This window comes from Porites lutea, chromosome 14 (genome assembly GCF_958299795.1).
Source record: "Porites lutea chromosome 14, jaPorLute2.1, whole genome shotgun sequence".
Classification (NCBI taxonomy): domain Eukaryota; kingdom Metazoa; phylum Cnidaria; class Anthozoa; order Scleractinia; family Poritidae; genus Porites; species Porites lutea.
In genome coordinates this window covers 14,960,434-14,985,639 of record NC_133214.1, presented here as the reverse complement: position 1 = coordinate 14,985,639, position 25,206 = coordinate 14,960,434, and the positions used below count along the sequence as shown (strand labels likewise).

Sequence of the window (25,206 nt, the reverse complement as noted above, 5' to 3'; positions counted from 1 at the left end):
AGCATGGAGGTAAGAAATGCAATACCAGATCGCTTATTTTTACCCTTAAGATTTATGATTAGCGTATCCGATAGACTGATACTTTTGCCCTCCCTGGAGGTCCCGTCAAGAGGAGTAGAACTCTGACAAGGGTCGAGATGTTGCCAAAATATAGCACGAAAATGACTGAAATATCTCGACTATGAATAGATTCTGCATATCTACCTTTTCTTTGTAGGGTGGATCCATTGCAAAAGGCACTGCACTAAAAAAACACTCCGACTTGGATTGCGTGATGGTCATGAATAGTATTAAAGACGCTAAACAGCTGAGCAGGAAACTACCCGTCATCTTGACTGACCTAGAGTCACGCTTGAACAGAAGCTGGAAAGGGGACCCATGGCAATTGAAATCCATAGAGAAACCTAAATACTTAGTGAAGTTTAAAATGTCGCGTTCTTCTGAAGATGTCAAGGTCGATCTCTTGCCAAGATTTGAAGCAAAAGTAGGCACCGATGCTGGTACGTACCTAATCACAAGCAGGCTAGTTGCATTGCTCATTATTAAGTTTTTGAGTACATGGCTTTCTTCTCAAGCCATTGATAACTCAACAAATGAGGGAATGAGGTTAGGTTTTCGGCGCAATGACTTCTGGGATCGCTTAAGAGGACAAGCGTTAGCTCTGATTGGTCGATGGTATGCAAGGCAACCATTAACCAATCATAGAAAACGATTTTCCATCCAAACGATCCCAGAAATCCAACCTCGTCCCCAGGACTTTTCCCACCCATTTTTTGAGGGAAAAGCCCTGGGGACGAGGTTCCAGAAATCGTTGTTTAAAGTTTGAACTCATTCTCCTTGTAGTTTTTGGAGTTGGGGAATTCCTAGTCATACAAAAATAAAAAATAAACCTTGACCTTGGCACGGGGGGCCGTATCTCGAAAATCCCGATAATTAATTAACGAACCCAGAAAGCTGTTATTCTTTACACTAAAATCGAGGTCTCAATAGTTAACATGATAAAACAATCAGTTAACGAAACAAAATAGACTGGTTTGTTAGCTAGCACCCGCGCTCTTTTTCTTTAGATTTCGATTTGAATATTTGGTTTCGGTCCCGTAAAGTTACCGCGAATTCTTAGCTATTTTGGCCAGTTAGAGTTTTTTTTCTGGTTTCTTTCTCTATTTTGGTTCATTTTTATTGTTTCTTGTTGCTGGACTTGTTTTCTCCAGCTACGCCAGTCCTCAATAAGTAATTTCTCCATTAAAGTTACGGGCGTAGCTTTAATGACTTCAACAGTGATTTTTAGATTGTTGGTTAACTGCTTATTAGTGAAGCTACACATGTGCGCAATCCGTGAGAAGCGAGTTATGTAAATCTTTTATGACGTTGAATCTGAGGAGAAATTTAATGTTCTCTTAGAAAAAGCAGAGTTCTACAGGCAAATGATGCACGATGAAGAAAACTGGGAATATTATTCGGCTGCTCTTGTGAAGTTACAAGTAAAGTTCGTCGACAAACGGCCTGCAAACGTAAAAGACCTGATTCGCTTAGTGAAGTATTGGCGCAAGACGTACATTCCACAGATTGATCACGAGCGACTCCCGCCCTCGTACTTACTGGAGCTTCTCACAATACATGCCTGGGAAAAAGCAAATTGTCCCAAGAAGTTTAACATAAAGATTGGTTTTAAAGTTGTTATGAAGCTTCTAGAGAAACACCGCAACCTTCGTGTCTCTTGGGATGATAACTACTCGAAGAGTATATTCAGTGAAAACAGGTACTTTCAAAGGGTGTTTAGAATCAGTTTACCAGAGAATTTTAAAGAGGTGCTTTCACGTGTTCCAGTTGCTTTCTCGAGGACACAGTCCCCCTCGGATGTTTCTAAATCAGTAACTTCCCCCTTTTCCTCCTCCTGAGGCCCTTCGTTAAGCCTTTTTGTATGAACTTTTCAAAAAAGGAATAGCTCTCTAGGTAAGAAATTCATAAAACGTCTTGGTAATTGTAAAATTACACAATCCTACAAATTTTCTATCATATAGCTGATTTATTCATTGCGTATTTTATTTTCTCTCCCTTTTAGTGATATTTTGCACTTTAGTCTTAACGATCCACATGTTATTGACCCAGCAAACCCAACAAACAACCTGTACGACGCTGTTGATCATGACTGCTGGGATGAGGTGCAAAAGGTTGCAAAAGAAACCATGCAGAAACCCCTTCTCAGTGACGTACTACGGGTTACTGATAACTGGAGTTGAAGAACTACGATCTTTGTAGGTTAGGGCTAGGCACCATTGGTGACTTCTCTTCCGAGAAGCTGCTAAATGACCCCTCTAAATTTATAAAGGAGTGATATAAATTTGCGAAAGTTCTCTTTCCTGAACTAGTCAGGCGCCCTAAGATCGACAGGTTCTGAGAGCGGAGGGTCATTTTCGAGATTATTATCGATTCATCGATCAGCGAAAAAGCACATGGCATAGTCTGTAATCTCAATCGAGGGGCCTTTAAAATAAAAGCATTAAAAAAACACGAAGTTGTTGGTTGTGTCTATCATCTTGAACGTGCGTTTATTTCCGGGAAGATAAGTTCTGTGTACCGGAATTATATTGGGTGAATTAATTAAAATAGCTGATTGTTGCAATTGCTGCCAGCTTAAAAAGTAGCTCGGGATCTTGATAAAGCCGTTAAACACAACTTTTACCTTGAAACAATAACCAGCATTATAATCATATTGTCATAACATCTCATCTCTCTCTTACATCGTTAACATCATTATATCTCATCTCTTCTCTCTCTGTCTTTAAAATTACAGAGGCATTCTGTCTCCTTAATATGGCTTCTTTACAGGAAATTATCTAACCTGACTTTACAGTCATTGTATCAACATCCGTAGCGAAACTCCCTGTGCGAACTTGACACAACGAAACCAATATAAAAAACAGTGAGTGTCCTCTTTAATAATTTGGGACGAGTTAGTGCGCTTAATTGGCTGGCAGGTAGAATAGCTAACTAACGAGACAGGTTTAACCAAGCCAAAGCCGGATTATAGCACGGTTTAGCATGCACTTACACCGGACGAAAAAGTGGATTTGTACAAAACTGAGGAGTAAATCTGGGGCAAAGATGGTAAATTCCACATCTGCCTAGTTATTTACACCTCCGTGGTTTTTGGTAATATATAGATTTAGCCAGGGCTAAAAGCGAAGCTCCAATTAATAAATTTATAATTTAAATCAAACAATAAACTTTTAATCCACAAATCATTTAACTTAAGGGCACATTCATGTGACTTTTGAGGGAAAGGCTAAGTTATTTTAGAGTGAAACATCTTACATCGAATTGATAGCCATATATATACACCCAAAAAATAGCAAACACTCACATTCAAGATCACAGTAGATGAGGCCTCGAAAACAAATTCTTGGAAAACAAATCACGCCGAATTTGTTTGCGTTCGACAGGTTTACTTTACAAATTCTTGCCAACAAATCTGGGGGTGTTTAAACCAACCTTTTATAATTTTTATACATCACATTAGAGGTGAAACAGTACTATTTATCATACAGACCTCGGACAGAATGCAGTATTTGGTATAAAAATTTGACATTTACCATCTTTGCCCCATATTTACTCCTCCTTTTTTTTTTTACAACGACATATTTGCAAAGAGAAAATTTGTGCAAATCCATTTTGGGTCTGTGGTATTTTCAAGGTTATATATTCCAGCCAGGCATTTATGGTATCATCAAAGGGTTATTCTTTAATGTTACGTTTACGCCAAATAGATATATCCTTTATGTACTAGAGGGCTACCGCGTGATATCTATTCTGATGTGATTGTTCAGAGGTTTGCATAAGGTAACAATTCTCCACGTTCTTAAGGAACGCAAGAACTGCACAGAGTCGGCATTTAAAATTTCCTCTATTTCATGTATTGTCAAAAAAAATGCAAGAAAGTGGTGTTTGGCGCCATTTTGGTGATCATTTATCTCAGTTTCTGATTTCAGCTTGCGGCCATCTTGGATTTTCCCAAAGAGGTCAGCCAATGATTTTGGATGAAATTTGCTCCATGTTCGTTTGATATAGTTCAAGTGGACGCAAACAAATAAAGGATGTTTGGCATTTCAATTGACTAGTGCACTGTTGATTCAACTTTAAATCTCCTATTTAAATGTTTCCAATTTTTCACACTAAACGTTAGTTTAGCCGGTATTAGCACATCGTCGTTTTTATAGATGATCCTCACTTTTTTGATAAAAGGAAAAAATGACAACAACAAAAGCCTTCTGCGGGCCTAGATCAAGAACCATTTTTACTGTCTTTGCTTTGTTTTCCCCTGAAAGCAAAACAACGTCACCTGCACTTACAGTTTCATTTTTGCTTTGTTTTTTTGCTTGCTTAATAGTTTCGATTTCGTTTCGTTTGTTTGGCTTTTTTTTTTAATTCAAAAAATAACTGAAAACATAACCCACAGTGGATTCTTCCTTGTTATTTCACATCTCTGGAATGTTCGGCTAGATTTTTGACCATATTTTTTTGAATGAAAATATTAATGTCATGCTGTTGAAAATTAGGGGAATTCTACCGTGGCTCGTAGGGACAAAACACGTCCCAGAATCCAAAACACTTCCCAGAATCCAAAACATGTCCCAGAATCCAAAACACTTCCCAGAATCCAAAACATGTCCCAGAATCCAAAACACTTCCCAGAATCCAAAACACTTCCCAGAATCCAAAAACACTTCCCAGAATCCAAAAACACTTCCCAGAATCCAAAACACTTCCCAGAATCCAAAAACACGTCCCAGAATCCAAAAACACTTCCCAGAATCCAAAACACTTCCCAGAATCCAAAACACTTCCCAGAATCCAAAGACACGTCCCAGAATCCAAAACACTTCCCAGAATCCAAAAACACGTCCCAGAATTTTGGATTCTGGGACGTGACTTAGCGGAAATTTAGTATGACCATTGTATGACGAAGTCGGTGATTTCCCTCTTTCGGGCCACTTATGCACATGAACTTGTGAAATACAAATAAAACGAACCAGCAAAGAAAAGCTTTACTTTCACTGGACAAGCTACGTTCTCATATAGTTATGGCTTCGCGATATGGATCGAAACCTTTTGAGTGTACAGTTTGTCGAAAGCGGTTTACCACAGATAATGGCCGTGATCAACATCAAAGAGATGTACATGGTTATACAGGTATCCATTTTGCACTTGTAAGCGTATTATACGCAAAGACGTTTGTAATGAGTGACCCGCACTAAGCGGAAGTGGGCCTTTCGCATTCTGAGGCAGTTGTTTTGCCCAAATCGTCGAAACATCGTCTCTATAAGAGTCAAGACACATATAGCAATCACTGCAAATGTTGGAGAGTCAAGGCGTATTAAAGAGGAATGAGGCCTCACTTCCGGTTAGCGTCCGTCGATCAAAACACCTTAGCTTGTAGCTGAGCTTAGATTGCGTAGAGGAAAAGTCACGTATTTTCTCTCCTCAGGTACTACATTGAGTAAAATGACTTTATGTCCCACTGGGTTAAAATGAAAGGGAAAGCAGTTTAAATTAAGTCCCAATTAAAAAGGTGCTTAATTAGTATTCTAATCCTTTGCATGCCGAGTGAAGTGATAGGCCGGTTTCGAGTTCCAAAAACTCTCACTTTCAAAACGAGGCTAAGTGCTAAATTATGAAAATGATACTTATTTGCATGAGTATAAAGCGCTTAACGAAGAAAACAAAAAGAGGATGGCCTTACATAGTTTCATAATAATATGAATGTGCGTTGAAAATATTGTACTTCAGAATCTAGCAAAGTTACTGGGTTAAACAATAGCTAAACACATACATACATGCATACATACATACATACACTTTATTTAGACATGGTGAAAACATCAGTTACAACAGGACAATTAAAGTAATAAAACTGATTTACATGTTTGCCGTGTGGGAGTGCGAGGGGGACATAAGGCAATTGATTACATTTGAAACGTAGTAAAAGATCTGGCCTCTGTGGCATTATGGGGAGGGCTATTCCACAGCTGTGCCCCGGCCCACTGTAGCAGAGACTTCGTTTAAGGAATTCAGTGCGGGGCTTGGGTAGAGCTAAGGCAGGCAGCCCAAGCATTGTGTAGAGGCTTAAATAAAATATAAGCAAGCGAATATTAATGTTAAAAGCCGACGTTTCGGTATCATCATGACACCATTCTCAAGGCAAAAAACGAAACGTCGGCTTTTAACATTAATATTCGCTTGCTTATGTTTTAAGAAATCGTTATTGATCAAGACTTTAAGTAAAATAAAAATAGAAATCCGCGAACTTTAAGAAATGATCGTCAGTAATCAGTAATCTTATTCTCTTCCATGGAAAGTTATTGTTATTTGAAGATTTTATCGAATTTTGTGATCTGGCCGTGGGTTTACCCGAGGGCATGTCCCCGTAAGAATATTGGATTCAAGGTTTCTTTAAGCGGGTTTCATTTTGCAGCCCTTGTCACATCGAATTGGCTCGTTTTTCCGCACCACTTCAAGGCAAGGGCGAAGGGAGTGGGGGGGGGGGGGGGGTGGGGTGTTGTTTGGGCCTCCTGTCTTGGTCTCTTTGCTGGCTATCCTCTACCTGTGTGGTTTTAGAAGTTCTTTTCAAAGTGAGATGTTAGGCGAATAATCTAGAAATTTCATGAAGAATGCTAAATAACAATGACCTAAATTGTTTGTCGACAGTTTCAAAAGAAAGGTCAATCCCTTGTTCATATCCATTCTGTACCCGTAAGCGTAAATTTCGATACGAGTTTGACCTGAAGCAACATCTGGAAAACCCTGGCAAGTGGCATGGGAAAAAAGGTAATATTAGCAATTGTAAAACCTTAACATACACTGTTAATACGTGTATTTATACTCAAGTCCTTATGGTTCGACATATGATGGGTCAATGTGTCATGAGCCAATGAGTCATTTAAATAAAACGAATCCCTAAATGCTAACCATTTTCAAGTTAGTGCTAAGATTGTGCTAAAGCTGTCACTATTTTCAGTGTTCAAAGCTGATCGAACTCATAAATTGACTCGTGACTCATTGACTCGTTTGACTCATAAAACAAGCTTTCTCACTGCATGAAGGGAACCTACTTAAACGTAGGGGAACCCAACGAGAATATAATTCAAAACCACTCAAAGATTGCATTGTTAAACGTGTTTTAGTATTTAAACGGTAGATATAGGAATATTTTTATCCCCCCAAAATTTTTCATCTGTTCGGATTTAATTTTTCTATTGTGATTGTTCATTAGATTTGCATTTCAATAAGGGTTTTAGTAAGACAACAATTCTCCACGTTTTTAAGGAACCCAAGAACTAGACATGATCAACATTTAAACACACAAGGTGATCATTTATAAAATTTCGGTTTTCAGCTGGCAGCCATCTTGAATTTTTCCAAAGGGGTATGATGATTCATGGCTGAAATTTGAAATAAATAATGATGCTTAGGATTTCAGCTGCGGGATTCAACTTTACATCTCCTGGTATTTTTAAAAATGTTTCCAATTTTTCAGTCACACTATATGTTAATTTAGTGTCGGTATCAGCACGTCGTTTTTTTAATAGGGGACCCACTTTTTTGATAAAAGGAAAAACAACTACAAAAACCTTCTGCGGGCGTAAATCAATAACCATTTTTACAGTATCTGTTTTGCTTTTCACTTGAAAGCGAAACAACGTCACTTGCACGTTTTGTTCAGTCTTTGCTTACTTAATTTTGATTTTGTTTCGTTTTGCTTCGCTTTCTTAACACCAAAAGTTACTTTTAAAAACATAACCCGTAGATTGGATTCCTTTTTGTTATTTCGTATGGCTGGCATTTTCTGCGAGTTTCTTACCATAGGTTTTGAAATGGAAAAAATGAGGACACATGCTTTTGAAATTAGGGGAATTAAAGCGGGGGACCCCCCCTAATTAATCCTCGCAGTAATTTCTGATGAGAGGTGTCTAACGAAAGCAGGGGGAAGAAAACCCTGCAGGTGGCTGGGGAACCCCCCTAATTATAAAATCGAATTTAAAATTCAACAGAGGGTTTCACGTAACTCAAATATATAAAATAAATGGTATAAATTATTTCTTTTTTAGTTCTTTCCAAACGTGGGATCTTTTTCAGCTATGTCGTTGTAATTGTAGAAGTAACAGACAACATAGGAGTCATAGTTATCGCTGGTTTTCAGCGAAGCAAGAGACAAAGCGGCCATACTGGTGGACAAAAGGTTTTTTCCCCGCAAAATTTGCATGAAGGGAGTGTTTACCTCCAGCAGAGGGAACGCTTTTGTTCTTGGCCACCAACTCGAATTTTAAATACAACAGTGGGTTTAATATTTCAAGTTTTTAGTACCAGATAGTACAAATTATTACCCTCTATTGGTTCTCGCATAAAAAGGTCCTTATATTAGCCACTATGATGTTTATAAGAAGTGTTGGGTATGACCATATTGTATGACGAAGTCGGGGATTTCCCTCATCAGGTCAGTTAGGAGCATACACGTGTGATATAAATATAAAAAATATAAAACAAACTAGCTATTAGAATAAAGCTTCACTTTCACTTGACAAGCAGCGTTCTCCAGTAGTGAGCTAGTTATGGCTTCGCGATTCAAACCTTTTCAGTGCTCGGATTGCTCGAAGAGGTTTACCGCAGATTATAGCTGTGCTCAACATCAAAGAGACGCACATGGTGATAGAGGTAATCATTTTGTACCAGTAAGCATATTTTCGAAGAGGTGCTTGAGTGTGGGGCACTAGCCGGAAGTGTGCCTTTCGTATTCTAGGGCGGTAGTTTTGCCCAAATTGTCAGGAAATGGTCTCTATAAGAGTCAAGACACTAGGCAGGTACTACAAATGCTGTAGAGTCAAGGCATTTGAAAGGGAAAAGGCCTCACTTCTGGTTAGCGTTCGTCGCTCAAAAACACCTTAGCTCAGTTTTCGAAGAGGAAAAGTTCATATTTTGCAAAGCCTTTTCTTCCCTCAGATACTACCTTGATACTTTGTGAATTAGTAAAATCAAGATTATTCTCTCCTGGTGAAATGCCCTATATAAGTTGAAAACCTTAAGTCCTACCGCATTAAAATGAAAGTGAAAGCAGTTTAAGGACATGTTTATATGGAGATGGAGCACCCCAGGTAGGTGAGGTAACCCAGGTAACCCGCCTGTCCATATAATCTCTCATTTTTAATTGATCACATTTACATGATAGGTGGGGTGACCTGCCACATGTTACCTCACCTTTCCGGGATTCCCCCACCTTCATGTAAACAGGCCCTAAATTTCCAAAATACGTGTTTAATTAGTGTTTTATAACGAGGCTACATGCTAAATTATGGAAATGATTTTTCTTTGCATGAGAATAAAACATCATTGGTTAAGTCTGAATTGGTTCGCGAGTAACCTCGCTTTGAAACAGAGGCCTAGGCCGGGGCAAAACGAAAATGACCTAACTTTGGTAGCCCATAAGAAAACTGGTTAGATTTGAGGGGTGGGTGATAATTCAGGTTGGGAAAGGTTGGATTAAACGTTTCAAATTTCTTTCAAACATCTTTACAGTAATGGAGTGCAAAATATTGTACATCGGAATCTAGCAAAGTTACCGGGTTGGACACAAGCTAAACATAGGCAACTTAAGCAATATATTTGACGCAAAAATTAAATGGAAATAAAAATACGCGAAAACTGATTGACAAATGTACGTCAGTAAATTCGTTCTTAGCTATGTGAGAAAATTGGATTGAGCCGCTTCCTCTTTAACCGAATCGCAACACTGACTTCAATGTTTCTCTGCACCACTCCACAGGAGGGGGGGAGGGTACAATAATTACATTACGAATTTTAAAATAGAAAACAATATCTCACTATTTCACTTAGCTGTGCCTGCATTCTTTTCAAAGTTCTTGTGAAGGTGAAGTGCGCAAAGAGCCAAATGATCTTCAAAATTCATTATGAATTGGGCAGTCCTGCTACCTCACCAAAATTTACGCTAACTTTTACAGTGACTTAAATTGTTTGTCGAGTTTCAGGTGATATAAGAAAGAATTGCAGTCTGGATTTGAATAATTTCATCCGTGATGAGCTTCAGCCAAATGAAGAATTTCATCGTCTGTTTAATGATGCTATTGATTCATTGTACCGAGAACTTCAGAGAGACTTGCAGTATACAGAGTATGCAGTCCATAACTTGATCAAGGTTGGTGGTGAAACAGCTTCTCGCCCCCTTTACTCAAAAAGGCGGGCGCCGGGGACAAAGCACTGTTGTAGAAGGTCGTTAACTTTCCATGACATCCCCAGAAGATACTGGATGTCTTTGAAATGGGCGTGGCACACAATAACCGGCCAGTTGTTGAAAATGTTGGGTGGGCTAGAAGCTCTAAGAACGGCTCACAGGATTGGTTTAGAAAACAATAGATAGCCTTAACCCGAAGAAAACTAACAATGAACCCCAACTCTGAAACAATAGAGATTCGGGCCAACAAGAATCTATCAAATTAGAGGTTCTAAAGCGGTTCTGGCCTACAGAAAATGTTGGCCTCTTTGATACTTTTTAATACATTGAAAGGCGCTAGGAAATGATTACATTTGAAATACAAATCACGTAAATAACAGCTACAACGCCGGTCGTCATTTGTGAAACACCTCCTGAAAGTACAAGATAAACTAAGTCGTTCCGTTGTATCGGTTCTCTCCCCTTCAATCAATAATGTTTCGTGGCAATAGTGGGTTTGCTTGGGCATAAACTTCTTCAAAAGCAATATTGATGGGGAAAGGGATTTGTAAGTGTTTTAACAATCATGACCGGGGATGTAATTTTCATACCAAATAGCTGATTTTTAGCCTTATGTAAACTAAGTTACGATTGGTGTCGTTTGCCCTGAAACCAGAGTGGTTTCTAGAGATAGGATCGCAGCAGTCATGAACATAGCACGAAAGTAAAAAAAAGCTAGATATGTGAGTATATTGTTAATGCCTCCCTTGTCTTTTCAGGGTGGATCCATTGCAAAAGGCACTGCATTAAAAAACGACGCCGACCTGGATTGTGTGATGGTCATGAACAGTATTACAAACGCTTCCCAGTTGCGTAGCAAACTACCCGACATCTTGCGTACCCTAGAGTCACGCTTGGGGAGCAGTATAGAGGACTCCTGGAGATTGACTTCCATAAAGAAGACGCGGTTCTCGTTGCAGTTTAACATGTCACGTTATTGCAACCCTGTGGAGTCTGTTAAGGTTGATCTCTTACCAACATTTGAAGCAAGCGTAGAAGGCAATAGTGGTACGTACTTAACCAAAGGAGCGTCAAAGTTGTTTTTACTAATACTTGCAATCAGGTTTTGACTAAATTATTTGTTTTATTATTTCATTGTTTAGAACGGGAAAGGTTTTACAGAAAAATGCTTGACGACAAAACGAACTGGCCATACTACTCGGCTTCTCTTGTAAAGATACAAAGAGACTTCGTCAAAGAGCGGCCCGCAAGCGTTAAAGACCTAATTCGATTGGTGAAGTACTGGCGCAAGACGTTCGTTCCACAGATTGGTAGTAAGCGCCTCCCGCCCTCTTATTTACTGGAACTTCTCACAATACACGCCTGGGAACGAGCAAATCATCCAGAGAGCTTTGACATGAAGATTGGATTCAAAGCTGTTATGGAGGTTCTAAAGAATCACCAAAGTCTTCGTGCTTTTTGGGAACATTACTACAGAAGGAATTTGATTCCAAGAGAGTACGTTCATGGAGAGTTTAAAACTGTTTTGCTACAGTGTAGGAATAAAATAGCCGCTTTTTACGTTCTCGACGAGATGGGTTCGGATGTAGATAAACCGGCATAAAATTTCGAGAAACGTCCCTTTATCCTCTCCTCCCTCTGACACATTGGGTCCATCATTCCCACAATCCTTTTACTTTTTTTCGATCAGTTGAAAAATCCGCAAGTAATGGCTCTAGTGGCAAGACATTCGTAACACGTTGTTAATTTTAAAAATGTAGCAATTGCACAAATTTTCTTTTACTATAGAATTTTGTTTATGGCATATTTCCTCTTTTGGCATTTCAGTATTCTGGATGGGGCATATGTCATTGATCCTGCCAACCCAACCAACAACCTGTACGACGCTGTTGACTGCTGGGATGAGGTGCAAAAGGTTGCAGAAGAAACCATGCGGACACCCCTTCTCAGAGATGTACCGGTTACTGCTAAATGGAAATGAAGAACCACAAGTTCTGAAAAAGATGTCTATGATATCTGAACAAAATCTGATGTCAGTTTTGAAAACTGAGGCAATTCTATTTAGGGAACCTAAAGTTGACCTATTTAAAAGTTAGTTCTTTGGAGAAAATAATCCTCAAATACTTCTATAGCTCATGATAAATTACTGAACATTGAGATTCTAAGTTTATGAAAGATTACGAAAATAAATTTGCAAAGGTCTCTTGCATAATCGTTAAGAACCTTAAAACGACACCTTAGACCGGCAATCAAGGACAACTCTGAGCATTCCAAAATACTTACATTCAAAGACTTATATTTCCTTTTTTTAAAGTCTCGATCTGGTCTAGCCTGCGTCACAGACGTATTTCGGTTCGCATAACTACAGTTTCGTTTCGTCTGTGACGTAGATAACCAGGTCTAAATCGACCAAGAAATGATGTTTATAAGTTTTAGAGTAGCGACAAGGCTATCAAGACCATTTATATAGATTTTGATTTTGGCTCGAGACCCTCTTGTTTTTTTAATAGGAGTATGATTTTGGGTCTGTAGTATTTTTAAGGTTATATTTAGTAACCATGCATGTATGGCATTGTCTAATATGACGGCAAGTAGTAATTTATTAGTTTTACAGTTCAATAAATCTTCAGTAAGGTAACAAGTCTCCACATTCTTTAACAACTCAAGGGCTCGACGATGTCCAAATTTTAAATTTTGTTCAGTTTGTGTATTGTCAAAACAATGCAGGAAAATGGTGTTTGGTGACATTTTGAGCCAGTGACAATCCACCTAGATCAGTTATCATATTCTGATTTCAGCTGGCGGCCATCTTAGATTTTCCAAAACGAGTTCGCCTATGAGTGTGGGTGAAATGTTCTGAAATTTGCTACGTGTTTGTTTATAGTAAAAGTACACCAGGATGTTTCAGAGTGATGAGAGGTTCACCTAAATGTCAGCTCAAGAGAAAACAAATTGACACTGCATGTTTCTAAAGATTTTCCAAGTTTCAGCCGACGAGTAAATGGGTAAATAAAGTAAACTTGACGAGTTTTTCAACTCAAAACCTTTTTCAAATTCCTGCTTGTGTGATTAGCGAGCGAAAAGCAAGACATCTTGACGTCACAACCACGTTTACATACTCTCATGCAAACACGCCTCTCGGCCAATCAGAGCGCGCGTACTATCTTAGTTATTTTATAAATGTGCATGTAACCGATGAAAAGCCTATGCAGGGATGTGCCGCTGGAAAGGGGATGGTTTGTTACCTATTTCTCGTAAGTAGGGTATATAATTTTGAGATAATCTGTTTCCTGTATGAATGATTTGATTTGCTAGATGAACCCTGCACTGCACTACTTTTTCCACGCCGCGTGGGGGACGAGGATGAAGAATTCCAGCAAGACCTACGTGGACGCATGCTCAGGAATCAAACCACATAAAAATGTCTTTTGACGCTGGAAGTATAATAAAATATAACTCGTAATAGATTTTTCTTTGTAATTTCAGATGGCAAGGACTTTCTATGAGCTGTTTACCATATTTGTGAAATAGAAATGTTGATGCCATGTAAAGGGACATTCATGCGGGGACACCCCCAAATTAATAATTTCTGACAAGCAAGAAAGAAATCCCGGTAGGTACGGTGGGGAACCCCCCCTTATTATAAAGTCGAATTTAAAATACAATGGTGGGTTAACTCAATTAAAGTAAATAGTTTAAATAATTGCTTCCTTAGGGGTCTCCAAAACTGGCGATTCTTTTTTAGCCAAGTGCATGTGTTGATAAGTAACGAACAAGATGTAGGTATTCGGTATGACCCGAGTGTATGGCAAGGCCACATATTGCTGCTATTCAACCACCAGACAAAGCGGCCATACTGGTGCACTTAAGCAACAGAAAACGTTTTCCGTGTTTGCATAGCCTAATATGAACACGAGAGGTGTTGGGAGAATTCGAGACAGTAATGCAAACCCGAGACGAAGTCGAGGGTTTGCATAACTGTCAAAAATTCTCTTAACCCCTCGAGTGTTTATATCAGGCTATGCAAACACACGAAAAAAGTTTTCTATTGACTTATAAAATAACTTTCCCGAGAAAAACGCAAAACTCTTAGTTACGGTCGTGATTAAAAGAAAAATTCTTACCAGTCGCAAAGTCTTGTACACGAAGACTTGCACGCGTAATCAGTTCTTGTTTTGCAAAAGGATGCTTTCCAAAATACGGATTTTTCTCGCTTAAAATGTCAGCTTAAACGAAAACAAAATTGACACAGCGTGTTTGTAAAGATTTCCCAAGTTTCAGCCGACGAAGGAATGGGTAACTAAAGTAAACTTGTCGAGTTTTGATCACAAAAACATTTTCAAATTCGTGCTTGCGTGATTAGCACGCGTGAAGCAAAACGTCTTGACGTCACAACCATGTTTACATACTCTCATGCAAACACTCCTCTCAGCCAATCAGAGCGCGCGTACTATCTTAGTTATTTTATAAAAAACAATATTTTTTTTGCAAAACACACGGGAACGCTCTTGTTCTTGGCCACCAGCAAGGGGGAAGTGACGTCAGCTTAAAACCAGCAAAAATAGACCCCATTTAAAATACAATAGTGGGTTATTTAGTAGTTTTTAGTACAAATTATTACCCTCTTCCTCTATTAGTACTCGCCAAAAAATGGCATTTTTTCAGCCATGATGTTTATAATTTAGAGAGCTATATTCTGTTTCACTATTGTATGTCGACGTCGGGGATTTACCTCGTCTGGCCACCTGATATATGCGCATAAACTTGTGATTGAAATACATATATATAACAATCCAGCAAAGAAAGGTTTATTTCACTTGACAAGCTACGTTCTCACATAGTGAACTAGTTATGCCTTCGCGATCCAAACCTTTTCAGTGTACACTTTGTTTAAAGCGGCGCAGGTTTGCCACAGATCATGGCCTTGCTCAACATCAAAGATCCTTACATGGTGTGAAAGGTATCCATTTTGTAAACGCATATTGTAAGCAAAGACATTTGAGCGACGGTGGGGTTAACCGGAAGTGGATCTTTCGCTTTTTGAAGCGGTAGTTTTGTCCAAATCGTCGAAAAATCGTAACTATAAGATTAAAGAAACTAAGCAATTACTACAAATGTTATAGCGTCAAGGTATATTAAAGGGAGCTAAATGGAAAACGCCTCGCTTCCGGTTAGCGTCCGTCGCTCGAAAACGCCTTAGATTTATTGGTTTTATACGAAGAGGAAGGGTCGCCTATTTTGAATCACTCATTCTCCATCTCAGATACTACATTAGTATCTTAATATTTTGTGAACTAATGAAATGGCTTGTATCAGTTCAAAAAACTTAAGTCCCACTAAATCGAAATGAAGCTGAAAGCAATTTCAATGACTTCCCAAGAACGACGTAATTGTTTGGCTCCCAGTTAGATCAGGTGAGGGAGGGGTGGTCGATCATTTAAGCACTTTGGGGGAGGGGTGGATTAAACGGTTCAAATTTCTTCAAGGCCATTCCCCTTTTTTTCGTTTAGCGTCGAATGCGTTTCCTGATATTGAGGTCGATCGGTCATCAAATGAAAAAAAAGAAAAAAAAAAAAAATCATAGGAAAGTTTGGAAATAGGAGGCCTGAAACCCCAGCATCATTGCTATGGAGCCTGGAAACAGCAAGACATGGTTACCTAGTCGGCACAAACTCAATATAACAGAAAATCTGATGGTCGATTTCATGGTAAAAAGCAAAAAGGATACACCACCGCAACTTCTATGCCTGGAAACGCTTATACAAATACTCATATTTCGGACTAAAAAAATAATTAAAGTCAAAAAAGATTTAATTTCGTCGTTCCTTTTATTCCCTTGAAAATGCCAAAAATTTGGTTCGGTCGGACGACGCGCTTAACGAAGAAAACAAAAAGAGGATGGCCTTACATAGTTTCACAATAATATGAATGTGCGTTGAAAATATTGTACTTCAGAATCTAGCAAAATTACCGGGTTAAACAATAGCTAAACACATACATACATGCATACATACATACATACATACACTTTATTTAGACATGGTAAAAACACCAGTTACAATAGGACAATTAAAAAAATAAAACTGATTTGCATGATTGCCGTGTGGGAGTACGAGGGGGACTTAAGGCAATTGATTACATTTGAAACGTAGTAAAAGATCTGGCCTCTGTGGCATTATGGGGAGGGCTATTCCACAGCTGTGCGCCGGCCCACTGTAGCAGAGACTTCGTTTAAGGAATTCAGTGCGGGGCCTGGGCAGAGCTAAGGCAGGCAGCCCAAGCAATGTTTTAGAGGCTTAAATAAAATAAAAAGAGAAATCCGCGAACTTTAAGAAATGATCGTCAGTAATCAGTAATCTTATTCTCTTCCATGGAAAGTTATTGTTATGTGAAGATTTTATCGAATTTTGTGATCTGGCCGTGGGTTTACCCGAGGGTATGTCCCCGTAAGAATATTGGATTCAAGGTTTCTTTAAGAGGGTTTCATTTTGCAGCCCATGTCACATCGAATTGGCTCGTTTTTCCGCACCACTTCAAGGTAAGGGCGAAGGGGGTGGGGTGGGGGGAACGCATAGTTTTAAAATAAGTAGTGGCGCTGATGTTGTTGTTTGGGCCTCCTGTCTTGGTCTGTTTGCTGGCTATCCTCTACTTGTGTGGTTTTAAAAGTTCTTGTCAAGGTGAGATGTTAGGCGAGTAATCTAGAAAATTCATGAAGAATGCTAAATAACAATGACCTAAATTGTTTGTCGACAGTTTCAAAAGAAAGGTCAATCCCTTGTTCATATCCATTCTGCACCCGTAAGCGTAAATTTCGATACGAGTTTGACCTGAAGCAACATCTGGAAAACCCTGGCAAGTGGCATGGGAAAAAAGGTAATATTAGCAATTGTAAAACCTTAACATACACTGTTAATACGTGTGTTTATACTCAAGTCCTTATGGTTCGACATATGATGGGTCAATGTGTCATGAGCCAATGAGTCATTTAAATAAAACGAATCCCTAAATGCTAACCATTTTCAAGTCAGTGCTAAGATTCTGCTAAAGCTGTCACTATTTTCAGTGTTCAATGCTGATCGAACTCATAACTTGACTCGTGACTCATTGACTCGTTTGACTCACAAAGCAAGCTTTCTCACTGCATGAAGGGAACCTAGTTCAAGAGGCGAACCTAGTACATTGAATTAAGTATATGAAAAGTTCGGCGTCTGAATCAATTTGGAACGGTTCAGCCGTTTTTTTCGCCTAGCCTGACCGAGAATTTCGCCTTTGGAGCGACTTTAGAACGGCTTTGATTCAGACGCCGAACTTTTCATGTACCTAACCTAATGCATAAATTATTATAACGTATTTTGTAAGTAGTTTGACCGAATTGAGCATTTTTCTCCTTTTGAATTTAGTTCGGCTGGAATTAAGATCGGCGTCTGAATCAATTCAGCCGGTCCAAATAAATTGGGTTCGGTCTTAATTCGAATTAGGTTCGGTTCATGAAAAGTACGGCGTCTGAACTGCCTTAGGCAGTGGTTATTCCCAAATCTGGGGAGTGGTTATTCTTAAAACTTCAGGGCTCAGACGGCAACGAAACGGCAAAAAAGCAATAGGTTTTATAAGCAAAACAACAATTTCGCACGTCCACCACGCTTGTTTGTAAATTTCTTTGAGGGTGCTATCAGGGTTAACCGTTAGCTTTCAAACGGCCTAAAATTTAACCGTCAGCCGTCGGAAATTGGTCCTTTTTATCGTCAACCGGCAAATATGCAGATCAATGTTAGCCGTCAAAAAGTTTCAAGGTATTTTAAGGTGGCTCGATACAATTCTTCAGGGTCAATACCTCCCAAGTTTGAGCATCAACTGCATCGCCATAAACAAAGATTTGGAAAAATTGTCACCACAATTGTATTATATAAAGGTGAAAATTTGCTATGATCAGGGTAGCAATGACATCGGAGTTGTCATAGCAACGAAATGACGCCATTACCTATTTTACTTGCAGCAGTATTTGTCGGCACAGGGAACTGTTCTTCCAAAATCGTTTACTGGAGCTTTTTCCTCCTATAGCCGCCTCGATGTTCGCGAAGTTTAAGCGCAATCTGTAAGAGCGTTATCTAGATATTTTGGAATGAAGGTTTTAAGCTTAGAAATACAATAAAAATGGACAATCTTGATGTTTGGCCGTTATCTGTAGAAAACGAAGCGCTTTTGACATGCAATTTCACCTCATAGTAGTTCAATCTTTTTAAAAACGTGGGTGAAAGATCATGGAGATAGCTCCAGCCGATTGCTAGAAAGAAGGATTGGACTGGTATGTATCGAGGCGCTCTAGTTAGCGGTTTTGTAAACATTTTGGTCTACTTTAACAAATTAGCGAATAATTTTTAATACACTCGATAGATTTTTTCAGAAAATTGAGATTCATCAGGTTATGGGCTCCTGATTAAGCGGATTAAGCGTCGTTTTAGCAGGGACACCCAACGTCAATTCTTGGAAAATATCTGTTCGGAAGACGAATTGAGATCTAGAATTTTCAGAACATTTGTTGCAAAATTTCTTGCTTGCCTGCCTCTCCTAGGATTTTCGAACATCAAAAAATGGTATAACTGCCCATTTTCAACGGATTTTTACCCTTAAAAAGGTCACCTACAATTTTCGGGAGCCTTTTTTCTGGCTGAAATTTTCGAAAAGGTAAGTTTTGATCCCTATAATTTTCGGATCACTAGACTTTCAGCTAGGAAATCCGAACAGATAAAACTGTTTGTGGGTGTCCAGTATTTTCGGATTACTAAACCTTGTTTGTATGGTAAGTGACAGATCTGGGTAACCAAAGGAAAAAAAAAAAAAAATTTTACCATCCGAAAAAGTGGGGGGCGGGGGGGGGGGGGGAAGGGGGCTAAAGCCCCCCAGCCCCATCCCCTGCGCGGTCCCTGCTAACACGAGCGCCTCGATACATACTAATCAAATCTTTCTTTCTAGCAGTCAGCTGGAGCTATCTCCATGATCTTTCACACACGTTTTTAAAAAGATTGAAACTAGTATGAGGTGAAATTGCATGTTAAAAGCGCTTCTTTGTCTACAGATAACAGCCGAACATCAAGATTGTCCATTTTTCACTGTATCTCTGACCATAAAAACTTCATTCGAAAATATCTCGAAAACTCTCAAATAGATTTCGCTTAAAACTTCACGAAAATCGAGACAGTTATTGGAGGAAAAAACTCCCGTTAACGATTTTGGAAGAACAGTTCCCAGTACCGACAGGAGGGGGTTCGTTGTTATGACGACTCCGATGTCATTGCAACCCCGATCATAACAAATTTTCATCTTTATCCAATACAACAATGGTGGCAATTTTTTCAAATCTTTGTTCATGTTATGGCGACGTAATTTATGCTCAAACTTGGGAGGTATTGACCCTGAAAAGCTGTATCGAGCCACCTAAAATCTCACTGTTTCAGCTGAGATTCACGGACCTGAAGAAAAAGCGGTTCCCATTCTTGAAAACACTCTCTAGAGACACTTCAAGACCTTACAACTTGCTCATATCTGAAATATTTCGGAAATTCAAAAGTGAAAGGCCATGAGCATGACAACCTCAAAAACACAACAATTATTATCAATTAATATTGAGGTAAATGTTTACGTAAACTCTTGAACTAAATTTCCACTTAATAACTGTCAACCGTCAAAAGCTCTGAAATTTAACAGTCAACCGTCGAAGCTACCACCCCATTGGGACCGTTTTCTTTGCCGTTGTTGCAAGACTTCAACGTAAAACTTCCTAGTTTTACGTTTTCCGGTTAGCGTCCATCGTTCAAAAACCCCTCACCCTAGATTTTGATTTGAACAATAAAAGTTACATTTTTGGTGTGGTACTTCTTAAACTTGTAAAATGCCTTGTATCGGTTGAAACGTCAAATCCCACTGGATGAATAAGAATTTTAACTGAAAGCAATTTTTCAAAATTACGTTCAGAAAAGGCTTTAAATAAGCATTTGAAAACCCTTTGCATACCGAATGAAAAAAATTGAAGTGTTTGGTTGGAGATCAGACCAGGTGAGGGGAGGGTGGTTGATGTGGCCCGGCGTATGTACTCGAACATTCGGTAATCGAATCAATCGAATTAAATCGAGTTTGATCGAACGATTAAGTTCGATTGCCGAAAACGATCGATCAAAATCGAACTCACCAAACGTTTGGACAATCGAACGTTAACACAATCGAACGTTCGATTTCCGACCTTTTGATCTGACAGTTGAAGAAAAATGGTCTCAACTGGTTTTGCGTGGAAAAAACACTTTGGCAGCCATAGGCTCCTGCTGATATATAACGATTAGAAATACGTTATCGTAAAAATCTCGTGAAGCTGAAAAGGGTCAGCAGTGAGAATAAAGGGAAACAAGGCAAGGGGAAAATTACATGAACAAAAAACTAAAACTAGGCAGAAAAAAATGTGTAAAGACACCGAAAATTTCCACTCGGAGATTCGAACCTACATCAAGAGCCCATTATGGCTCTTGTCAAAATTCTTTATGAATTGGGCAGTCCTGCTACCTCACAAACATTTCGCTGAATTTTTTGTAATTGTTTGTTTAGTTTCAGATGATATAAGAGATAATTCTAGCCTGGATTTGAACAAATTCATACATGATGAGCTACAGCCAAATGAAAAATTTCATCGTCTGTTTAATGATGCTGTTGATTCATTGTACCGAGAACTTCAGACAGACTTGAAGGGTACAGAGTATGCAGTTCATAACCTGATCAAGGTTGGTGGTCAGACAGCCCCCCTCCCTTCGCCCGAAAAGTGGGTGGTTAAGAAAGACGCCGGGGAAAAGGTGTCGTTGTAGATGTTGTTAATTTTCATCAATATCCCTAGAAGATACTGGACGTCTTAAAAAGGACGTGGCACACAATAAACGGGCGACGGTTGAAAATGTTTGCCTCTCCGATAGTTTTCAATACATTCGAAGATGCTAAGGAATAGTGAAATTTGAAATAATTTGTTAACTTCCTGAAAGTTCAAGATAAACTAAGTCGTTCCACGAATACCTGTATCGGTTCACCCTCCTTCCCTCAATAATTTTTCGTGGGTTTGCTTGGGCGTAAACGTCTTAAAAATCAATATTGATGGGGAAGGGGAAAAGAAATTCGCAAGTGTTTCAACAATTATAACCGAGATGTAGCTTTCATGCCAAATCCATTAAAAGCAAGAAACTATAATGGGGACAGAGAGGGCATCCCCCATATACACCCCATTCCATAGGTAATTCGTCTCGAGTTATTTTTAGAACCGCAGATCCCAAGGGGGATTGGACAACAGCCAATCACATAGCGCGAATGTATTCCGCGTGGACGACCCACGCTAGAGCCACGCGTCCTCCACGAATTGACGCAGAACAAAATGGGGGAAGACGCGGAGAGCGATTTTGCTATTCCTTTTGTCGACGAAAACGACTAAAGCGAGATTTCTGCGAAAGCTGTGTCAGCGAAACGGAAATTAAAAAAGAATCGCCCTTCCTCTCTTGTATAGAGCTAACAGTACAGCAGGGAAATCCTTAACACACTGAATATTCTCTCAGGATCATTTATAATTTACAGTTTGAAGAGAGCAATTTCTGGTTTGATATTTATTCCTTTATTAATCTTTTATTATTCAACAAAAATAACACTGGGCGTCCTACTTGCCTTATTAGGGACTTTAAGATCCAACGGCGCGACGGCGACAAGAACGTCGCTTAAAAAGTGAGTTTGAGTTTTTTCAGTCTTTATAGCGATTATTCCAACCCACTTACTTTATCAATTGTAGGCGAACCCTCCTGAAGCTGAATTTCAAGGGACCATATTCAAGCTCAGAAAGAGAAATAAAATTTCGTCGTTGCTTGTTTACGTCCTCCATAAAACGCGAAATTAGGCATTTTCACGTCGTAGTCGTGCAAAAACAGGAAAGAAATGAACAAAAAAGTGTGTTGCACGTGCGAAGTTGTTGTTTTGCTAATTAAACCTATTGTTTTTTTGACGTTCTAGTTGTCGTCCGCGTCGTTGGATCTTAAACTCCCTATTGTACAAACGACCGGTTTCAATAGACCGGCGAAATTTCTCATTTTATTAAAGCACTGAGGTTACGACAACTTCGAGTTAAACTGATTTCACGGGTTGTCAAAGAGTCCAGCGATTCCTTTTTCCCAGGTAAGCGCCGACTCATTTCGCTTCAATATTCAAGAATGCTCTCGATCTTTTTACGCTTTCATTGCCTTTCGCCCGACATGTTTTGCACGGCGTTTAGTCATGCGAAACCTCCACGAAACATCCACGCCTCGCGCGAGGTAACTTAATCCCGATTCTAAAAATAACTCGAGACGAATTACCTATGGAATAGGGTGTATATGGGGGATGCCCTCTCTGTCCCCTTTATAGTCTCTTGATTAAAAGTTAAGGTTAGCGTATCCGGTACTTTTGCCCTGGAGTCTCCTTCTTGCTAGACCTAGGGTCACGGTTGTCGTGTGGTCTCGTCAGTGTAGCACGAAAGCGATAAAAAATGTTGTGACTAGATCCTACACGCCTACATTGTCTTTGTAGGGTGGATCCATAGCAAAAGGCACTGCAATAAAAAACGACGCCGACTTGGATTGCGTGATGGTCATGAAGAGCATTGACAACGCTTCACAGTTGAGAAAGAAACTACCCGCCATCAAGGATAAGCTTGAGTCATGCTTGACGGGCAGCATAGGGGGCTCATGGAAATTGGTTTCTGAGCAGAAGGAAACGCGGTTCTCCTTGCAGTTTAGCATGTCACGTTACCCAGGGGAGACTGTTGAGGTTGATCTCTTGCCAACATTTGAAGCAAACGTACGGCCGGACATCGATGCCTTTTTAGGTACGTAACAGGAGGAGTTGCAACTTTGAGTTACTCATAGAGTAGTTAGTGCACGGCTTTTTTAATGGGAAGCCCCCTTGAAGAAATTCCCAGTTAACTCAACGTTCATAATCAAACGTAACTCAACTCATCGACAGCTGCTTTTTACCTTATGTAATTGTTCACCCGGTTTTCAATAAGTCCGCAAAATGTCTCAGTAGCCTCCCTCGCAGACATTCTTAGGGAAGGAACGCGTGACGCACCCCTAAGAATGTCTGCGGGGGAGGCTACAAAATATCCAAAATCAGCTAAGATTTGTTTTGTTTTCCCTTTTTGGTCAAATTAACATCTGTTTCCAGTATGGCAATCTCTTTTTTACTACCTATTGTGATCTTAATTTTGAACTGATTTATTATTGCATCTTTATCACTAATACTTCTTTCATGCCATTCTGAATTCTTTTTCTTTCCAATTAATTTGAAGAAACTGTACCCTGAAATTTTTTCTGTCACTTGTATGACCCACGCCGCACTGTGCTCATTTCATTTCCTTTTCATCTCAGTGTGTTTTTTTTTTTTTTTTGGACAAAAGACTGGTCTTCACTTTGTTGCAACATCTTAAACCGTTCATTTAATTTTGTTTGCCATCAATATCTTCCATTAGTTTGCTAACAACAGGAGCGAAATTCATATCGTTAGTAACGGGCTTGCACACGCTCAAATCCCTACCCGGGGGACAGTTCCTGAAATCAAATTCCTTGCATTGGTAGGCAGTAGTTCCCCCATACCGATGCTGACTCTAGCGTTTAACATTTCACATGTAGGTGCAACAGACCTAAATAACCATTGCTCGCATATTAAACGACTTAATTGGGTCGTTCGTCAACTGCTTTTCAGTGTAGCTACAAAGATGCATAATTTTGAGAAGTGATTCATCAGCGTTTAGTAAAAATAATTTTATATAAATGTTGAATCTATTCAATGTCTTAGAACGGGAAAAGTTTTACAGAAACATGCTTGACGACACAACCAACTGGCAATATTATTCGGCTGCGCTTGTGCTGATTCAAAGACACTTCGTCACGGAACGGCCTGCACTCGTAAAAGACCTGATTCGATTGGTGAAGTATTGGCGCAAGACGTTCCTTCCAAAGAAAAGTGCTAAGCGCCTTCCCCCCTCTTATCTACTGGAGCTTCTCACAATACATGCCTGGCAAAATGCAAATCGTCCAGAGAGATTTGACGTGAAGATTGGCTTTAAAGCTGTTATAGAAGCTCTAAAAGATCACCAACGTCTTCGTGTTTCTTGGGGAGATTACTACAGAGAGGATTTAATTCCAAGCAGGTACATTCATAGAGTTTTTAAAATTAATGTAACTAGGATTAAGGAGCCGCTTTTTAACTGGTATTCCCTTTTTACCTTATTTCGATAAGTTGGCCGAGTGGTTAGAGAGCTTGGACTTGCAACTCGGAGGCCCCGAGTTGAGGTCCCGCTCTGACCACTAGCTGGATTTATTCACAGTAGTCCCGAGTTCAAATCCTCGGTCATGTTTGTAAAATTTAATAGCCAGCTGGGATTCTTACCCCTGTTAAGTTTGATTTAAATTATTTGTTTCAGATATTTGCTCGGCCCCACTAGCATTAGTGTCATAAACACTGCCGAGGGTAAATAACGGAATTATTATTATCATTATTATTATTATTATGGTTGTTATTAGTTGCAAAATCTAACAGAATGTCTCTCGAGGCAAGAAATTGAAACACGCTAATTTTAAAAATATAGCAATTAAACGAATTTTCTTTTACTGGAGAATTTTATTTATGGCATATTTTCGTTTTTTGCATTGCAGTCTCAAGCGTGGGCCATATATCATTGACCCAGCAAATCCAACCAATAACCTGTACGACAAAGTTAAGTGTTGGCCTTTGGTGAAAAAGGTTGCAGAAGAAACCACGCAGAAACCCCTTCTCAGAAATGTGTGGGTTTCTGCTAACTGGGAAATAAAGTCAGAAGAACAACGATTTTATTAGATTTTTTCTTCACAGGATAATAACTTTACTTTAAAAAAGATGTTAAATCAAAGAGAAGACCAGTCTTGTCAGTCATTGGAGTTTCC

General features: G+C 39.3%; 3 protein-coding genes across 5 annotated transcripts in view; all 3 read left to right on the top strand.

Annotated features, from left to right (window-relative positions):
• The window catches only part of LOC140924488 (2'-5'-oligoadenylate synthase 2-like), a 42,066-nt gene that overhangs the window by 4,297 nt on the left and 12,563 nt on the right, over positions 1–25,206 (top strand). For 2 of the 3 annotated variants that reach the window (XM_073374514.1, XM_073374512.1), the window contains 3 exons: positions 218–500; positions 1,402–1,759; positions 2,063–2,496. In XM_073374514.1, coding sequence (XP_073230615.1) covers positions 218–500; positions 1,402–1,759; positions 2,063–2,240 — 819 coding nt within the window. In that variant the 3' untranslated portion in view covers positions 2,241–2,496. Of the gene's footprint in view, positions 1–217; positions 501–1,401; positions 1,760–2,062; positions 2,497–25,206 lie in introns of those variants that run through there. The other variant, XM_073374513.1, reaches the window with a different exon arrangement.
• Positions 7,707–12,920, top strand: LOC140924494 (2'-5'-oligoadenylate synthase 1-like). The gene is made up of 5 exons (XM_073374519.1): positions 7,707–8,709; positions 10,038–10,204; positions 10,999–11,287; positions 11,383–11,737; positions 12,068–12,920. The coding sequence occupies exons 1-5, from the start codon at positions 8,607–8,609 to the stop codon at positions 12,219–12,221; spliced, it is 1,068 nt and encodes a 355-aa protein (XP_073230620.1). The 5' UTR covers positions 7,707–8,606; the 3' UTR covers positions 12,222–12,920.
• The window catches only part of LOC140924533 (2'-5'-oligoadenylate synthase 1-like), a 10,361-nt gene continuing 200 nt past the window's right edge, over positions 15,046–25,206 (top strand). Inside the window, exons 1-6 of the mRNA XM_073374551.1 lie at positions 15,046–15,200; positions 16,994–17,113; positions 20,831–21,003; positions 22,814–23,111; positions 24,080–24,434; positions 24,940–25,206. The exon at positions 24,940–25,206 is cut by the window's right edge and continues 200 nt beyond it. Coding sequence (XP_073230652.1) covers positions 15,092–15,200; positions 16,994–17,113; positions 20,831–21,003; positions 22,814–23,111; positions 24,080–24,434; positions 24,940–25,120 — 1,236 coding nt within the window. The 5' untranslated portion in view covers positions 15,046–15,091 and the 3' untranslated portion in view covers positions 25,121–25,206. The remainder of the gene's footprint in view (positions 15,201–16,993; positions 17,114–20,830; positions 21,004–22,813; positions 23,112–24,079; positions 24,435–24,939) is intronic.

What these genes read in the sequence shown, in the direction of transcription:
- LOC140924494 (XM_073374519.1), top strand. Translation starts at nt 8,607, where the DNA reads ATGGCTTCGCGATTCAAACCTTTTCAGTGCTCGGATTGCTCGAAGAGG. An exon ending in AAGCGTAGAAGGCAATAGTG is followed by an intron (nt 11,288 to 11,382) that starts GTACGTACTTAA and finishes TTCATTGTTTAG; the next exon opens with AACGGGAAAGGTTTTACAGA. An exon ending in AGGAATTTGATTCCAAGAGA is followed by an intron (nt 11,738 to 12,067) that starts GTACGTTCATGG and finishes TTGGCATTTCAG; the next exon opens with TATTCTGGATGGGGCATATG.